At 41.7% G+C, this 19,918-nt stretch overlaps 1 protein-coding gene across 2 annotated transcripts in view; it reads right to left on the bottom strand.

Annotated features, from left to right (window-relative positions):
- The window catches only part of PCDH15 (protocadherin related 15), a 1,613,120-nt gene that overhangs the window by 358,156 nt on the left and 1,235,046 nt on the right, over positions 1-19,918 (bottom strand). For both annotated transcript variants that reach the window (XM_090057186.1, XM_090057185.1), the window contains one exon: positions 8,281-8,360. In XM_090057186.1, coding sequence (XP_089913312.1) covers positions 8,281-8,360 — 80 coding nt within the window. The remainder of the gene's footprint in view (positions 1-8,280; positions 8,361-19,918) is intronic.

The raw sequence follows: 19,918 nt of genomic DNA, 5'->3' as shown, positions 1-19,918 counted from the left end.
CTAGGAAGTGAAAATTAATTAAATTACTCCCATGGACACAAAACAATAAAAAGGCTATGCTACATGAATGTCTCTCTAGTGGATAAAGGCCAAACATTAAAATGTATCGTATCATCTCAGCAATAATAGCTATTTCCAGAATGTTAGTAAACAACCAAGGGAAACATTTTAATACTGTGTATCTTACTCTCGCATCTCTGGTTTCATGCACTGCTCTCTACATGGGGCCACTAAGCTAGGCAACTCAATTAATTTTTATTTGTATCATATTAAAGTCCATTTAACTTTTAACCTAACGTTTGTAATTCAATATTTTATAAATCAGGGAAGTGGAAACAACCATAAGGTTCCTGGGGATGCAATTTACCCCCTTCCAAAGTTTTAGAGAGGTCTGATTACATTAACAGGTGTAAAAAACAAGCCAGCCAATGAACTTAAATAGCATGCATTTCTCCAGCTGCCCTTAATAATCAATTAATAATCATGTCAATGTAATAAAATTGCTTAGGATAAAGGCTTTAGAAAGTTCACAAAAATGTCCAAATAAAATCTAAACAGAAGGAAATCTGGGATTTGCTTGTACTTGTCATGTTAAATATGAATGCTTCATTTTAAGAAATATGTGTTTTTATTGTGATTTGATATCGGCACACATACCCTTTAAAATAAATCATCCTGGTTGCCCACAAAGGAAAGCTTACCAAATGAAAACTAGAAACAGCACTCCAGTTATACTATTATACAGTTGCAGATGTGTTCACCAACTGTGACTTGAATAACATGAAAATAAAATATACACTGCTTCAATTTTTGCAGTGCTATTGTATTCAATGCATACAATGCATTGCCATGTTCCAAGTTCCCTTTTCTTGTTCCTCTAACAGTTGCAATGATACTATCTAAATAACTGAACACAGGTGAAGAAATGGTTTAATTCCTATGAACTACTGTGCTTTACTCAGGGATTCAAATGCACTGCATTCATGTTCAGCTTCCTGAATTTCAATGCAGTTCCCTGAGCTTTAATTAAATAACAGTCAGTTCCCATGGAGAGATAATAAGGTTCCCAACTATAACAGACTGGATTTGGGTTATATTTACCAAAGAAGATAAAACTAGCACATAGAATAAGCATGATCTAATTTGCTAGCCAAATTAATGCTTAAGGATGTACACTGTCAACAGTTAAAGGGCATTAATTGATATGTCAAGCTACAGAATGTTTCTAGATCATTTCTAGAGGCTTACTGATTACTTAGACTGAAATATTCAAAAACACCCTTTTAAGGCCCTGACCCAAAATGATAAAGATAAATCAGAAATCTTTCAGATGATTTAAATTAGCTTTGAATTGGACAGTAAAGCCATTTGTTTGCTGAAGAAAACTATGTTCTCTAGGACCATAAACAGATTAGTAGGACATCATGTATTGAAACAGTTGCAATGAATTGTTACTATTTTTGTGATATGCTGTTATTCTTATAGACTCAAACAATATTCATCTTAGCAGGACTGGGTATCTTTTAAAAGATGTTTTCCAGGTCAACTACAAATTGCCAGGGTGGATGCATAACTTACTGTGTTAAAGCTGTGTGACCTAAGCTATGAGGGAGATCAGACTAAATAATGCTGCTGCTCTCATCATCAATCTACTTTCCACTCCACTTGTATTACCATGATGTCTCAATGCCACAGAGAGAGAGAGAGAGATGGTACTGAATTATATGTCATGTATATATATACTTGTTCCCAGATCTAGGAGGAAAAAGGCAACACGTATGAGTGTCTCTGAGTGAAGATAAAGTGGGGAAATAACAACACAGCTATTATGCAGAAATCTAAAGGGCGGATTTCAATCAACTCAGAGAAATAACAGGGAAAGTTCCATGAGTAGTGAGACTGGTGAACAGAAGAGTCCAGGAAGGGTGGCAGTCCCTAATGGATGAAATATTGGAGGCTTAAGAAGAAGTTGTTTCAATATAGTAAAAGATAAAACAAAACACAGGAGACCAATATGTTTACCTCAAAAATCAACAGAGAAGCATACAATCAATGAAAAACAGGGCAAGCTGTTAAGGATATACCATATTTATTCAATTAGATGACAAGGTCTTTCCCCACATTTAACATGGGGAAAAAAGGCTCCTTGCCTTACAATCAAACATGAGACAGCAGGGCCAGGGGTTAGGGCTGGAGCCGGAGCCACAACTGTTACCTTCCCCCAGCTGTCACCTGCCCCCTGCTGCTCCTGCATGACCAGTGACTCTTCCAGCCCCAAGTCTCCCCACCTGGTGCCCCTTCTACTCCCCTCTCCTCTTTTGCTGCACTCCTCATTACCTTTGCTCTTTGACCACAGACCCTGTCCTCACTGCAGCCCAAAGCACAGAAGCAAGTGCTCCAGCCTGGCCCTATAGCAGCAGTGCTAGCTCTGTGCTGCTGCTATGGTGCCATGCTGGAGACATACTCCATGTCCCAGGCTGCAAAAGGGACAGAGCCTGCCAGCACAGAGCAAAGGTAAGCGTGGGGTGGAGGGACAGGTGTGGGTGAGAGACTTCAGGGGAGGCAGGGAGATGGGAAGAAGGTGGGACTGAAACCCAAGGCAATGGGAAGAAGAAGCAGTGTGGAGGGGAAAAGAGATGGGGGACAGGGAAAGGGGGATCAGGCCAGCCTGAGGCTATAGGAGGAGCAGGCACAATGTGTGTGTGTGGGGGGGGAGGGGGGCAAGCTGCCAGCCTCTCTCTGCCCAGCCCTGACCACCTGCCCCCCTACTGCCTGTCCCACAGTGCTCCCTCAACTGCCTGCCCCCTTGCAGCCCCCCATTACCTACCCTAACATGAGCCCCCCTACTGCCTCTGCACTATCTTTTCCCCTACCACCTGACCATTACTGACCCTTCATCATCTCTCTCCCAACACTGGCTGCAGTAGTAGGGGGATTAATTTAAGATGCTCCTCCAATAATTAGATTCCATGCATGGAAAATTAAAATAAATGTATACATTTTCTGTTTATAGAATTTAATTATTGGGAGGCCATCTTAAATTCAGGATCATCTTGTATTTGGGTAAATATGGCATACCAGGAAATACCATGCAGACACAAACATCAGAAAAATAAAAGTGAAAATTGAGATACAACCGGAAAGTAATGTTTGAGGCAAGAAAGGGGTTTATAAAGAGGTGATACCAAACAGGAAGACGAAAGAATCTTTAGGTCCACTGCTCAAGAATGAATGTGTGATCTATTCACAGAAGACTCAAAGAAGGCAGAGCAAAACCAATTTGGGGCTGCAGTAACAGGAGTAAAGTGCGAAACACATAGGCGATAATAGTAAAATTCTACTCAGCACTGGCTAGGCTTTATGTGGATTACTGTATGCATCTATTGACTCTACAATTTAAAGAGAATGTGGAGAATATGGAAAGGATCCATAAGCATGCAACAAAGCAGAAAAGGAGTTGGAACATAAGCTATATAAGTAAACATTGACAGAACTAGGCTTTATTTAACAAAAAAGCAAAACACAACTGTTCTCTGTTGCCATAAAGGGCAGGACATAAAACAACATGTTTTAAACTGTAGGAAAGTAGATATAAATTAAAGATCAGAAAATAAACCAAACTAAAACAAAAACTTCCAATTGTCTAAATAGTAAGAAAGTGGAACAAGCTGCCTAGAGAAGTTATGGCATCTCCTTCCCTGGAGATTTGCAAAAAGATGCTGAAGAGATTTTGCCTGGGATAATACAGGAAAATCACAACCTGCATTGGAGCAGGAGGTTGAACTAGATGACTCTTGAGGTCCCCTCAGAACCCGTGAGCACAGTCAGATGAGCACACATGTGCATTTCCCTGGGGATAAATAGCAGTGGCACATAGTTGTCTGGCACATGACAAATTGCCCTGGGTGGAGTAGCAGAGGTTGCAGCTAGCACCTGGGCTGGCCCCAGAAGACTTACTTGGGGTTCTGGGGACCTCGCAGGGCTGTAGCAGAGGTAATCCAGGCACGTAGAGCCTGGCTGGCAGCTAGAGTGTGGCTGTGGCTGGCCAGGCTCCAGTTTTGGGTGGTTCATGCTGCAGCTACCTACACTGCCTGCCATTTTTTTTAGACCCAATTTTTTTTTTTTTTTTTTTTTTTAAGATACCAGGATTTCCCAGTATCTAATTTGGCTTGGCACTGCAAATTTGATGCAGATATACAGTGCCAAGAATCTTTTCATGTGTGTCACATGTTTTGCAGTGCCCCAAAAGTCTGCACAGCACTTCAAAGCACATGCGCACACTCATTTGACCGTATCCTATGAGGTAAAGCTTAGAGTAAACTCTTTATATAAAATAAAAGTGAGGATGGTGAGAAGGAAATTCCTTAAAGTACTAGCCAAGATGAAGATAACAGATCATAGATCAAACTGACAAAACTTTGAGGCCATACTGTACTCCTCATTATTCCTTGATGCACAGATAACTACTGTAGCGAGAATTATCTCTTATTTTAAAATGACCAGAAAGATGTATAGATAGCTACTGGAAATAGCTACTGGAAATCATACTTTTTCCTTTGGAATGATCCAGACACTGCAATCCATGCTTTTATTACTTCCAGGATGGATTACTGTAACTCACTATATATGCATTACACAACTGTATTATGCAGACTGCAGCCACTGTACAATGCCCAGCCAGCCAGCGTAGTAAGATGTGAATACAGCATGCTAATTCCTTATAGACTGAATTGTCTCCTTTATTTCCAGACTGAGTTCAAAGTCCTAGCCCATCTACAAGACCTTCAGTGAATGGAGTTATAGATATCTCAAACAAATTTTGATTAAACTTTGAAAGATGGAGTTTGAGACACCTATAATACCAATTGTAGGTAACAGGGGGAGAGAGAGAGGGACAAAGTTTGTCTGAGAGGGACACCATTTGTGGAATTATTTGCAAGTAAACAGACTTAAAACAGAGCCAAAGAGTGAGTTCAAAATAAACTGTAAAGTGAGTACATATTTTTTTATTAACTCTACTCCCTGGCTACCTTCATAAAAACACACACTGAAATCACAGCCAACCTTCTCTGGGGGTTACCTGGAACCTAGCTTCACTGCAAGCTCCCTTTCAAATACTATGAAAAAGTCACACCCCAAGATGTCTCTTTTAGGCCTGTGTGAAGTGGCAAGTATTCGCTTCGGATTCCAATTCAGCTGATTCGAAGGACAGTGACTCGGTGATTTGCATCACTGTCCCGATTCAATTCAGGCGAATTGGATCTGAAGACTCGGTGCCACATTGGTAATGGGGAGGGCAGATCAACGCCCCCACAGTGAGGCAGGGCTTGGGGCTTGGGCTGGGGCTGGGGCTGGGGCAGGGACAAGCTGTCTAGCCAGGGTGGGGAGATGCGGGCCTCAGGGAGAGGGGCTCCCACCACTGCTTACTGCTGTGTGCCACTGGTCCAGAAGGGCATGGGAGCAGATGTGTGCCCCTGGATCTGCACTGGGTGGGCTGAGCCAGACTGCACTCTGAACAAGTGGTGGAAGGCACTGGGAGTGGGGGCTATAGCTTCCTGTCACTCGCCCAGCCTCCCTACACCTCCTGGACAAGTTGTGGCTTCACCCCAGCTGGGTGAGCAGTGGCAGGGCTTGGCGGCAGGCACGTGCACCCAGACTGGGGAGGGGCTATGAGGGTAGGGGCTATGGGAAATTTTAGGGTGGCTCCAGCCCCTGTATAGCCTCTGTGCCACCATGCTCTGTGGGACAGGCAGAGCCAGGGCTGTTCTCTGGGCTCTGGCTGGGGCTAGCTGCCCAGAGTGCAGCCCTGGCTCCACCTGCCCCATGAAGCACAGCCTGACAGCAGGTGGCTGGGGCTGGCCTCCCAGAGTGAAGCCTTGGACAGCCCACCCTATGCCAATCTGGTCCCACACCCGCTCCCATGCCCTTCCAGACTGGTGGCACATGGTGGTGAACAGGGGTGGCAGCCCTGTTCCCTGAGCCCCACACCCCCACCACCCTGGCTGGGCAGCTTGTCCCAGCCCCAATCCCTCCTTCACTGTGGTGGCATTGCTCTGCCCTCCTCATGCCGCTTCCCTCCCCCCTCTGCCCACCACAACAGACTTACCAGCTGGAGACAGCTGTGTCCAGTGTGGTGAGGACTGGTGCCTGTTTAGTCTATGGCCAAATCTCTGAAGCAGTGCCAAATTTTTTCCAAGTTGATTCAGAGGCTTCCAATTCAATTCAGACCTTTTAATTGATCTCCTGATCAATTTGGATTCAGAGATTCAGCTGCTGAATTAGGCTAGATCTCCTCTGAATTGAATTGGCTACCGAAGCTTTGCATATCCCTAGTCTCTTTCCTTCATGGCACTTCTGCTGAGAAGCCAGACTCAGCTCAGGAGTCAGGGACATAATACAAATTAAAAGTGCTCTGGTGAAGGCCAAACTGTAAATAAATTACTACTGTTTTTTCTCCCCCACAGTGCTACTGCTAGGATCCAGAACAACCTAAATAAATTGGAGAAATGGTCTAGAATCAATCAGATGAAATGCAGTAAGGGAACATGTAAAGTCCTGCACTGGGGACTGAATAATGGATGAACGCAAAGGAAAATGATTAGCTAGTACTACAGAAAAGGATTTAGGAGTTACAGTGGCCCACAAGCCTAGTATGATTCAACAGTGTGCTCCTGTTTAAAAAAAAAAAGCCAACAGTATACTGGGTTGAATTAACAGGAGCATCTCTTAAAAAAAAGGGGAAATAGTTCTCCTTTATTCAGCACTGGTGAGGCTTCATCTGAAACACTCTGTCTTGTTTTGGACCTCATACTTCAAGAAAGATGTGGACAGATTGGAACAAATCAGCAGAGAGCAAAAGAACAAGCCACAGATGCTTTTAAAAACAGAGTCCTTGGAGGTATGATTTATGATGAAGAGCTAAAAGAGCTAGGTTAATCTAGTTTGGAGAACAGAAGACTGAGAGGGATTTGATTATACTCTTCAAATACCTGAAGGGTGATTATAAAGGGGATAGAAATTGGCTTTTCTCTGTGAGTGTAGGGGATAGGATTAGGAGCAATGGCCTCTAACTAAAGCAGAGGAAATTTAGGTTGGACATGAAGAACTTTCTGACTATGAAAGTGGTCAAACATTGGAAAGGGCTACCTAGAGTGGTTATAGAAACTGCATCCCTGAAAATTTTCAAGAGCAGGTTAATCCAACACTTGCCTGGGATGGTTTAGTCAGGGATTATCCTACCTTGTGAGGTCTCTTTCAGCCCTATTTTTCACATGTAAGTGATTTATCTAAGAACCCAGGCACATTTCTCATACATCTATTAGTTGCAGCCAACAAACAAAATTTGTCAATTTTTCCCATTTATGGAAGGAGTTTGTGACAGTTCCAGTTCCTGCATAATTTCTCCCCTAAGAAGAAAGGCAGGCCCATTAGTCTTGGAAGCCTGGAACTGCAATTCTTGTCATCTCCTCTGGGCTGAGAGAAGAAAGCTTTCTCCTGCTCTGCATCTAGAGGCTGCAGTCTCGGGCCAATAAATAGAGACAGGAGCCCAATGGCTGTTGGTTCATTTTAGCATATTCATAATGGTCTAATAGTCCATGCAACTTTTCAGTTAACCTGCTTTACTACTGTTTATGGAATAATACCTAAGCCTTTTAATGAAAGGCTCCTGCTTACTTATACCACATTATCTGACAAGGAAAGCCAGCTTACTCTCCCTTCTATTTAAATAAGAATGACATTCTGAGATACAAATGGCGGCTAGCTACTTGGAAGAATTGGGGCACTATTCTCTGTGGTGCTTCTAAATCATAACATACATATTCTCTCTGTGCTAATTAGGTAAGCCTCCAAATTAGAAGAAGCTAAATGTTTCCCATTTAGGTCATTGCTGAAATATCTGCTTTTAAAGCAATAGCTGAGAAAACCATTTTTTCCATTAGAGAGCAAATTTTTTCAAAGCAAGAAACTGAGTAAAAATGTCTCTGTCATTAGCAAAAAGCTGACAACTTTAAAGCCTTCTAATTAATCCCAAGTCACACTTGTAAATGGAATGTTTCCAGCTCACTGGATTTTAGCTAGCAAAGTGCTTAAAATAAATAAATAGTCCCCTGCGTAAAATTTCAGAGTTCAGTACCATTTACAGAGTTCTCATTATTGCCTAAAAGATAATCTATGAACAGCTGAACACCTCTTATTAAAAGTTGTTTCTGCTGCTCACATTCAGGGTACTCATTTAACAGAAAAAGGTAAAAACTAAGTTGTAAGGGTTTTTCCACATACCTTTGAGAGAGATTAAAAACTTGCTGAGGATCTCCATTCTCAATGAGATATCTTATTGGGTCACCCTCCCTATCAGTGGCCTTTCAAAATAAAAGAAAAAAGAGAATAATCAAAATGATATAACAGCCACAGATGCTTTTAAAAAGCTGTTTTGTACAATACAATCTATAAAATGTAAAATTAACCATTTGAATCTATCCACTGAAGAATCATTAAGTATGTTTCTAACAGGAACCAGTTCTTACTGCTTCTATTGTATCAGATATGGTTTTATGGGGCTATTTACTGGGGATAGGTGTGCACTAGTACTGCATCTGAATATGTATTTTTAAATGTCTTAGACATGACTTAATACAACACATGAACAAGTACCTTATCAGATAATCAGGGCCATCTCGGGGGAGGGGGGCAAACTGGGATGATCACCTTGGCCCCACACTTTTGCGGGCCCCACGGAGTAGGGTGGAATGGTGGCTCCACATCCAGCCACTTGCTCCCCACTGCCCGCTGCTGCCAATGCTACTGCTGCAGCTTCTTCCGGACCGGGGCCCGTGGGATGGCAGCAGGGGTAGGGCCCCACATGGGCTGCTTTGCCCTGGGCGCCGCACCCTGCTCAGGTCAGCTCTGCAGGTAATACTTATGGTCTAGTCAAGTACTTGTGTTTTTACTCTGGCTATTTTTATATTTATTTTACTTAAAGACTAATCCTACCCTTTCTTTAACTATTTTCAGTAAAAGAGTTCTCCCAATTCTTTCACCCTTCTTTCCTTCTGGCTTGTTTTATCTAGCAAAATTACAACACTTTTGCTGATATTTTTCCTATGGATCCCCAAACCTGAATCACAATCACTATTCAATAAAAGAAGATAAGAATTACAAAGAGAAGCACTATTAACAGCAGTACAGGTGTGAAGAATTAAATTGAGCCCAGCAGCATTAACTTGTCAACCTGTTTTGAAGTTAAACTTACAGTAATACATTTTCAGAAATAGTGTAGCAGTACAAAAAGTCCATGTTATGCTCTTTGGGCAGGTTATCTGCACAACAGCTCAGTTTTTAAAATATGTTATTTGATTCTCTAGATCAGTGGCTTTCAACCTGTGGTCCATGAATCCACAAAAAAGGGATCCACAAAAAATGACTATGATCAATCAAAAGTATGTAAGTACCCACACTTACAATTCAAAGGGGTCTGCACCTCCATTCAAAACTTTTTAGAGGTCTGTACGTAAACAAAAAAAGATTGAAAACCACTGTTCTAGATAGATAATACCATCCCTGTGACTGTCTCTGCATATAAATCTTCAACATTTGAGTGGTTATTTTAAGACGAATGATAAAAAACTAGACATGTGAATTATTGGAATTTGCAAGCCAAACTCATCTCAGAAGATAATCACTGAATAACCTCTGCAAACTGCTCAAATACGCTGCTCTTAAAAACTGTTCAAGTAGACTTGAGAGAGTATTGACATAAGTTAGTAATAAGCACATTTTTTTACTGACTAGAATGCATAATACAGATTTTGATGCTGTATAAATTGGAGCTTGACAAGATTTAAGTGTACAAATACTGTAAAAGGCCAGAAGCCCTTAATTCTATTTTCTACATTCCCCTGACATTTTAAAAAGAAACGAGAGTGAAAGCTAGGGAAATAATGTTTTTGATGTACCACTTATTAAAATAAAAAAAAAGTTTTATTTTTGCTAAAAGGTTTGGAAACTAAGATGCGTAGGGCACATCCACACATGCAAGGATGTGCGCGTGTACCAGCTGAAATAGAAGCAGTGCAAATTTGAGCCAGGGCTTTTTGCCTGAGTGCAAGTGCCTGGACATGCATTTTGGTGTAAGGCAAATTGTGCCACTAGGAGCAAAATAACCCTGCCTGGCTTGCCCTGGATCTGCACCCAGGGGGAGCTAGAGCCCAGGGCTAGCACTTATGCTGTTGCCAGCAGTATAAAAAGCTGTCCTGTCCTGGCCTCATCAGTACAAAAAGCTGCCCTGGAAAGTAGCTCAGGGCTACTTGCACTCAGATGATTCTGGGAGACAGCCAACTGGTACCTGGGGACACTACCCCTTTACCGGCTGGACTGCTGACACAGCCCTGAGAGTTTCCTGCACCCTCTACCCACTGCAGCAGTCTGGCACTGCCTGGCTGTGACCTGCTGCACACCTGCCAGACCCAGATGGGGACTGCACAGCCAGTAGAGGCATCTGCCCCTCTGGGCCAGCTGCCAGTGGGCTGTGGCTGCACAGTTGCCTTTGTGCAGCACTACAACCATATGTGCCCCTGCCCGGCCATCTGGGCAGCTATCACTCAGATGATGTTCCCATTGTGATGGCCTGCTTTGAACTGTCAAATCATGTGCTCCTGGTGCCAACTGTCCAGGAGATTAGCCACCTCTAGCTGGGTCCAAGATGCCAGTTCTAAGCAGGCTCCTAAGCCTGGGTCCTGCCACTTTCCTCCCTAGCAGGAATTCTGGTGTTCCCCATTTGAAAACTGAAAAAACCTGATAAAAAATATCCCAGTCACTCTGTAAAATACCCACAGGGGCCACAGCCCCCAACAGGGGTTACAGCCCCTCCAACAGAGGTCACATGGCCCCCAGAGGGGTTACCACATACCCCATCCCTGCTTACACCCCCAGCCCCCTGATGCCTGCCTTGCCTTGACCCACCCCCTGCCCACTCCTCCAGCCCCCACAATGGCTGCACCTCCTGGCCCCAACCTGTGCTTGCACCCCCAATTCCCCCTATGGCTGCCCCCAGGCCCCAGCCTCCCAGCACTTGCACAAAAAAAGCCTTGCACTCACTAGCAGTAGCAGGGGCTCTGGGGCTATGTGGAAGAGACCTCTGCACAGCCCTCACTCCCTGATCACCCCCCCTTGTCTGGCCCTCCCCTGATGCCCACCCCCACCTGGTCCCAGCAGTCCGTGACTCAAAAAAGCCATGTGTTCACCGGCAGTAGCAGCTGCTGTCAGGATCACTGGGACCTCATGGCAACATGGGGAAGTGGGGGCAGTGTGGCCTGGCCTCAGCTGCCTGACACCCACACTGCCACAGCCCCATCATGCAGGTGTAGCCGGGGTTGGCAGGGTGCTGCATGGCTCCTCACACTGTTGGGCAGCTGGGGCTGCTGTGGTTGTCACCCAGCCCTGTGCTGTGCAAGAAGGCTCTGCCCCCAGGCCCCAGTAACTCCGATGGCAGCTGCTACTGCCAGTGAATGTGGGACAGCAATTGGGGGGACTGGGGGGAATAGGCGGGGTTCCCCCCATGGTCCGCCTCTTCTTCCACCCCCCACACTCCTTACTTACCAGCACAAAGCCAGGTCCAGCACTCTGTGGTTGGCACATGGCCTGCCCCGCACAGGGAAACAGCATGCTTCAGCCCCGGGTTAGCGTCAACCATAGAGGTTCTCTGGCTGGCTACCAGAGCCTCTCTATGGAGGACCAAGCCTCTGGTTGCCTCAGGGCATAGTCCAGGACCGTGCCCTACCCCGCTTTTTTCCCTCATGGTTTTGTTTGACCCCCTGGATATCCAGGGGTCTAATTTTGCCCCTGTGAAAACTTTTTTATTCCCACACGTGCCTCTTGCATCATCACAAATGGCTTTGAGACACTGCAAGATGCATGTCCATACTTGTGGGGATGCACCCATGATGGTAGCAGGCAATGGATGAAAACTTTGGCCTGTGGGCCAAACATTTTCTCAAAATACTCAATAGGCCACAATCTATATTTTATGGGAAATGTTTTGCTCCTACTTCTGCTATAAAAACTGAGCAGAAATTATCCAGTCTCTCCATTTGGTGTGGTAGGATATCTAACAAACTAAGAGATGACACACTTGGTTCCCAAACCTTCTTCCTGACAGAACAATGCATTGTTTTCTGCAGGCTGAAGCATTTTGTCTTCTATCTCCACTTGGAATATAATTGGTAGTGGTCATGAACAGCTAACACAAATACTTATTGTACAAATTATCCCAAATTTGACTAGTAGCCTCCTCCCCACAAGAGTCATTTCATTTTCTTGCCTTGCTTTCAGCCACAAACTGCTGTCAAGCACTAACAAAGTATCAAATATTGCTTAGGTTGTTCTTGTTATTGTTAACTTCCCTTCTCCACTTTTTGTTATATATCCTTATTGTACTTTATATTATAAGCAAACTCCCAGATTCTCAAAGGTGAAATCAACAGGATTAGGAATATTCAAAAGCTATTATTTGAAAGAAACCACACATACAACTAAGCAGGACCTTTCTCTCTCATAAATTTCCTCTCATTTTAAATATGCACTAAATTCTTTCAGCTCTGTTCAATTCTTAGCCTATTTCTATTTTCTTATCAATTCTCTTGCTACTTCACCACCTTCAGTTTGGCTTTGATCTTCATCCTCTTTCACAGTTCCTTCTTTATTCACCTCCTGCCTGGATCTTGCTAACTTTTTGGAGACTAAGTTGACAGTGCCCAACAGGAGATTCCCTACACTGTACTCTCAAAGCTAAGCCTTTGTAGATCCCAAGTCCTCAATTAATATCACATCTCTCCTCCATCTCCTTACTTCATTCTGACTTCATCCTATTTCTCTTCTCATTCTATTGAAAATGTCCTCTTTTTTCCAAGTGCAGCAATCTTTTTGACATCCTCATTCTCTCTACTCACTGTTTGACAACACTGAATGCCAAGAGGCTATCTTTATTGAGTTGCCTGAATTTCTACTCCTTGTTGGTTTTTCTTGTGTCAAGCTGATGGATATTTCAGCCTTAATCTCTGTTGAAACCATTGTTTTCCTTTCTTCTCTACTATGTTTCTCAGAGAACTTTTGGTTCCTGTACGTTCACCCTAAGTCTAAAGTAGTTGAAATACTTCTCATTACTTTTTGAAAAGAAAATGGGAGGGAAAAAATACAAGAATTGTTGTGGAACTCCCATCCCCATATTTTTCAAGTCTATTCTTTTCCATGATCTTGACATCACTTTTCTATTGGCTTTTAAAACTTCTTCGCCCGATACCTTAACCCGTAATCCAGAGATGCATCACTGTTGTCACTGTTTTCTTTAAAATGAAAGTGATAAAAAGGAAAATCTCATCTATCCTCCTACTTTCTCCATTACAGCTGACAACACCAGTATCCAGAGGTCACTTCCAGATGTCAGGGGCACGTGTCTGCAGCAGCACAAATAGTAAAGACACAAATGTGTGCCACTAGTTTGTGCTGCAGCGCACATCCCTGTATGTGTGCTTAATTTTGGGCACTGTCCCACTTCCTGCAAACTAACCTTGCCCAGTTCCTCTCAGCTCTTGCTGTGCTGGAGCAGCCGGGGCACAAATGAAGGTGTAGAGGAGGACCAAGCCTCCATTTGTTCCAGCACATGCTATTGTAGTGTGCACCACATCATTTTTTTCCCCTGGGGCTTTTGGGGGTGTTTCTTGCTACTGAGAAATCCTGGTAGCAGGTTTGCCCACACACTGCAAATTTCCAGTGGGGGGGACACATTTTAACATTCCACATGTGTGGCTTGTGGGGCCACAAAAAGGTCTGTGGCACCTCAAACTGAAGACATGACAAGACTAGCAATTATATTTGCAACCTGAGGGTAATCTCCCATTGTTCTTTTTTCATTCTAGCTTTGCCTCTAGACTTCTAACAAATTTTGCCTTTCAATAATACACATTAAATAACCTCAAATTAGATGTATCAATGGTCACATATTCAAATGTACTTCTATAAAAATAATAGTGGAAAAATAATAGTAAATTAATGATGCATGGTCTTAAATAAGTATACATAATACATTCATAAATCATTAATAAACATCATAAATTCCAAAAGACTGAAGGCTTAGGACATTTAAAAAACATGTATCTCTAATTTTAAGTAATTTTAGTATATAAAAATGTATTTGTAACACCTGCATATTTCAGAATCAACTTTATGGGGCAATTTTCCATCTCTGAAGAACTGCATATTGTTTATGTAGTCTACCTCAGTAAAATGGTATGTGCCCTATTTCAGTCTCACAAAATCTCAGGAAAATTAAAGCTTAAATATGCAAATGTTCTAATCAACAATGGCTGGCAGAATAATAAACAGCCTCTAGGCATGAAATAAATTCTGGGACTTATTTACAAAACAACACAGTTGGGATCATTTATTACTGCATTAGTTAACATAATCTTGATTACTGTTATTAAAATACTAGTGTTGGTATAAAAATATTCCCTCGCACACACACGCACATACACACATTCACTGCAGGGTATTGGTATAAAAATATATTGGACCTTTCTCCACCTGTGGATTAAAACAATGGATAGAGAATTAGAAAATCCAATAAACTGTCATTTTACAATATACATACCTACTAGAAACATTTAAGTGCACTGAAATGGGACCATTCAGAAACAGCAACATTTATTATTTTTGAACGTTTGAAAAAGTCAGCACACATTGCTGACTTGGAATGTAAAATATAATGGAATGGAAAGTATAAAAGTTGCATATTTTGACCCCATCTATTTTGCCTCTGCCCTACAAACAAAATAAGTTACAATCCTTCAAATGCCTATGGAAGTGCTTACTTTTACCTCCAGAAATAGTCTCAGTGATATCGATTAAACCATTCCCACACATAAAATTGAGCAGGTATGAAAATACAGTATCAAACTACCCATTAAGATTCCATGAAAAGACAACTTGAATGTATAGGCTAATATGAGGAGTAAATCCTATAAATAAGACATCAAATGTGCTTCAATGAAAAAAGAGAATACAACACTGTGATACCCCCACTCCTGTTCATATAATTCATGAATCATTTCTCTATACCAGCCATTTTCCCTTAGTTTACAAGAAGTAGAAAATGCATGAATGTATCACCTACACCTATCATCTTCAATACATGGCTAACCAGCTCTACAGTGAATTAAGAGGGGAAGGCAAGACCATGACATAGTGAATACTACTGGTCTCCCCAAAATGTTTATTCATGATATATTTTCTTAAGTATAATTTTAAATGGAAAATAAATAAATTGATTTATATATGAACACCTGAATTTAAAAAACAAATTATTTCACAATGCAATCTTTACAAAAGAAAAAAAATTAAATCATTTTGAGAAATATAAAACATCCATCTCAACATTACATTTGCATTCTCAAAGTACTGTTTAAATCATTTAGTATCTTAAGTACTAAAACTAACTATCTGTTCTGCTACCTACAAAGATGACCTATGCCTCAAGGTTGCTTATTCCAGCAGTACAGCAACTGTCAGCTTAATGCTTGCTCTCGATTCAGCAGGCCCCTGGCTCCCATTTTTCTTCAGCACTTTCAGAGACAACTAGCTTATAATCACCTATGAGAATTCTCCTGAACAGCATGGCTAGGTAATTCTAAAACTCACTCTGGGCAGTAAGGGTACATGAGAAATTAACTTTAAACCATAGCTAAATGAGTTGTCCTCTCAGTGTGGATGACAGCATCTGCTACCCATAATCATCTTGACTTTTCTTTGGTGTTCTTCACTGGTTCAGTTTACCATTAATCTGAAAACAGATTCAGTTCAAGATCCTCCATGAGTTTTCAAGAAATTTACTGAAAATGGAAAGCACAGAATCTTACCCTCAGCCAGCATAGCCCCATTGACTGCAACTGACTTCAACTGGGCTATGATAACATATACTACCTAAGGATGTAGTCTACTGTCACTGATTCTTTTCCTCTGACTATCTGTGCTCCAGTCCTGGGAAGCCACAGTATCCCATATGCATCTCTTTTATGACAAAATTACTATCCAAAGTTGTCCAACAAAATTAACTTGCCTTATTGTTTTACACAGAGCACTCCATTCAGGTTCACAGAGTAGGAAACAAGGCTATGTGGTTCCTCGAACTTAACGTAACAAAATTCCTTTCACAGCTGTGGCTTTAGATTAGCAGTTGCAATACTGACTAGTGCAGATCATTTTCATGGTTTCTGAAAGTCAATTTCAGGACTGCTATCAGAAGTCTTGACAACAAAGGAAGAAAACCTAGCCAGGTTGGTAAAAAGTTTATAGAGCTGCCATTCTAATCTTTCTCGAGGCTTCTAAAAGCAGCGCCAAAACTGAAGCTCCTATTCATTTCATGGCTTATATTGACAGCTGTTTGACATCTGCTTCTTTCACTGTTTTTAGAGACAACTGATATATAGTTAAATGTTGTACAATTACATTAAAAGGTAAAAAGTAGGACTGAAAGTTTCGATGCACTTAAATGCTTTATTATGCAGATATACTAGGTTCATTAAAGTAAACTACATGCATATAAAATTGGGACCAACATGGTGTTATGCAATAAAATAAACTATGTGTTTAATTCATATGTATATCAGTAAAGTACATGGTACTACTGTTACACAATTGCCCAACAGTGGCAATTAGCATAAACTTCATTTTAAGTAGTAAATATGTTTACACTGGGTTCTCAAAGGAGGCAGAGAGTAAGTACCTAAGAACACCATAACATTCATTTGGGAGATGACTGCATAAATCCCTTAGTCTCCTTTTGAAAAAATGCACTTTTGTGCTGCTTTTATAGTAAGAGCCTAGCCTAGTTCTACACTTGATCACACTAGTTTAAAAGTTGTGAGCTCAGGTAAAAAAATAGATCTGTACTAAATAGAATACAATGATTTAATATGCACGTACATGTGTGTGCATCTGTGCATGTAAAAATCATTGTGTACATACACACAGACAGATCTAGGATTTTGAAAAGGGGAGTGCAGATATTATAGTCACTTTGGTGCATATTATTAATATTATTCAGGTCAAGATCAAAGCAAAAACAAATAAAACTTTATCGGAACTTGCATTATTTTGCTATATGTTACGTATATAATGACCAGAAGGATAAAAATAAAGGGAACCTGCAGGGAGACTTGATTACACTTATCTCAATTAAGAGTCTGACCGAGGGCTTACAAACTGAAATAGACTCCAACCATCTACTATACTGCTCATTCAATTTTGTGGTACATCTCCCTCGATTCTTATTAATGTTTATTTCCCACCACTTGCATCAAGATTTAATGTGATCTTGTAATTGTTATATAATGCTCTTGAGATGGTCCAAAATAATTTTTCAAAATTAGAATAATAGTACGCAATTTTAATACTAGAATTGGCAGCACCCACATTCAGGATAATGAAGATATCATTAATGAAATATGGGAACTCCCTCTGTGCAACCTTATGTGATAAACTATGAAGAGGGCAATGCCTGTTGAAATTCATTGCAGAAGAGAATTTTAGAATGTTTAATGGATGAACTGGCAAAGGTGTACCTGGGGCATTCACATTTCTTACCATTAAAGGAGCAAGCCCAATTAATTATATATTAATACAACCATGTATGTGGTATTAGTTTAAATTATTTGAAATTTTACCATGTGTGGAAAAATGAACACTTGCCTCCCTTTCTAAAAGTTCTATTAGACTCTTAAAAGGAACCTTCCTCAAAAACTATACAATTAGCTCTCAAGCAAATCCCAGGATGTCATTCTCCCCTTGTACTGAGCCTTGGTGAGGCCACAGCTGGAGTACTGCATCCATTTTTGGGCCCCACAATTAAAGAAGTTTTTGGAGAAGCTTGTGAGAGTGCAGAGAAGAGCCCATGCACATGATCAGAGGTCCGGAAACCAGACCTTATGGCAAAAGGCTGAGAGCCATGGGGCTCTTTAGCCTGGAAAAGCACAGGCTGATGGCCACCTATAAGTTTATTAGGAGTGACTACCAGTTTCTGGGGGGAATGCTTGTTCACCAGAGCGCCCCAAGGGATGATGAGGTTGAACAGTTATGAACTACTGCAAGACCCTTTCAGGCTGGGCATAAGGAAGAATTTCTTTACTGTCCAAGCCCCAAAGGTCTGGAATAGCCTGCCATCGAAGGTTGTTCAAGCACCTACATTGAACACTTTCAACAGTAAATTGGATGCTTTTCTTGCTGGGACCTTATGACCCCAGCTGACTTCCTGCCCTTCAGGTGGGGGCGGGACTCGATGATCTTCCAAAGTCCCTTCCAGCCCTAATGTCTATGAAACCTATGAAATCTGTGGAGTTGTCAATACAAAGAAAATTTGGTGGGATAATGAGTTTGAGGAACAAGTACAAGAACTCCAAAAAGCAATTAATAAAACAGTTGTCCAACAGTCGGAAAATGCCCTCAACAAACAAGAGCATCTTTGTTGGAAATAAGCCATGTTGAGGCACAAACCCTGATTTGATGAGGAATGCTCTAAAGATGTTTAAGTAGATGCCTTGGAGAAATACAAGTCTACAAATGTCTGTGCTAGCTTCCAACACATCAAGAAGATTAAAATAGATCTAGATATAAAAAAATGAACAGACAAGAAAAAAAGAATCAATATAATATAAAGCTATGGGGAGAACTAGTAGCCACAGGGAAAAATAATGATAACCAATGTTTTTGGCAAATTATAGCCAGAGGGACAAAAACATTTAGCTTAATGCCCAATGTGTACTAGGGGTGTGTGAAGCAGGCCCTATTTGATTTGGATTTGAATTCAGCCTGAATCAGGGACAGTGATTTGATTTGTTGATTTGGATCACTGTCTCTGATTCAATACAGCTGACTCCAAATCTGAAGATTCCATGCTGAGTCAGCGAATCAGTGATTCAGACATAGACTTAGCCTGAAATTTTTTTTCTACATGCCTCCAGGAACCAGTGCAGCTTGTGAATGCTGCGATGCTGGGGTGCATGGGGCATCCCACAAGAATCCACTTCCAGTCCACCAGGGAGTGCGCTGTCACCCCGCCCCCTCAAAGCCCAACTTAATGATTGGCTGTGGGGGAACCTAGGTGCCCCCCCCCGCAGACCCAGGAGCCACCAGTCACTTAATGATTGGGTGTGGGGGCCCCCCAGGCACACTGTCCAACAGACCAAGAAGTGGACCAGAAATGCTTCTGGTCCACTTCCAGGTCTTCTGCCGAGCATGCTGGGGAGCTCCTTGTGCCCCTGTGGGATACTCCATGTGCCCCAGCATCACAGCATTCACAAGTTGCCTGCTACCTAAAGGTATGTAGAAAAAACATTTAAAGTTGTGACTATGTCCAAATCTCAGAAATCTTGCCGAATCTCTCTCAATCATTCTGAAGGTTCCAATTTCATTCAGAGAGACTAAATGGTCCTCTATTTGATTCAGATTTGGAGATTCTGAGACCGAATCCGGCCAAATCTCTGCCAAATCAAATCAGCAACCGAAACTTCGCACAGCCCTAATGTGTACATCCCTTAAGATGTATGTTAAAAAAAAAAAAGTTTAACAACTTACTTGCAGATGATAAAGGAAAATATGGCTTCTTGCTGAAGGACATTTTAAGCTACAGGCAAATCATTATCTCATCTCTGAATCTCAAGTAAAATCATATACATCCTTACTGAGAAAAAGAAAGGCCCTCACAGCCTTGGTTTTCTTACCCCAGAAATCTTTGAGGAGTTTTTTGCCTAGTGGTATCCAATTTTGACCAACATTTGTATTATAATTATTTTAGAAGACATTTATGCAAAACATCGTAATAAAACCAAAACAGTCCCAATTTTTTAAATATGATAAGAGAGATCCTGCAACA

This window comes from Crocodylus siamensis, chromosome 7 (genome assembly GCF_052110815.1).
Source record: "Crocodylus siamensis isolate JL-2025a chromosome 7, ASM5211081v1, whole genome shotgun sequence".
Lineage (NCBI taxonomy): Eukaryota > Metazoa > Chordata > Crocodylia > Crocodylidae > Crocodylus > Crocodylus siamensis.
This window is presented reverse-complemented; position numbering and strand designations above follow the sequence as displayed.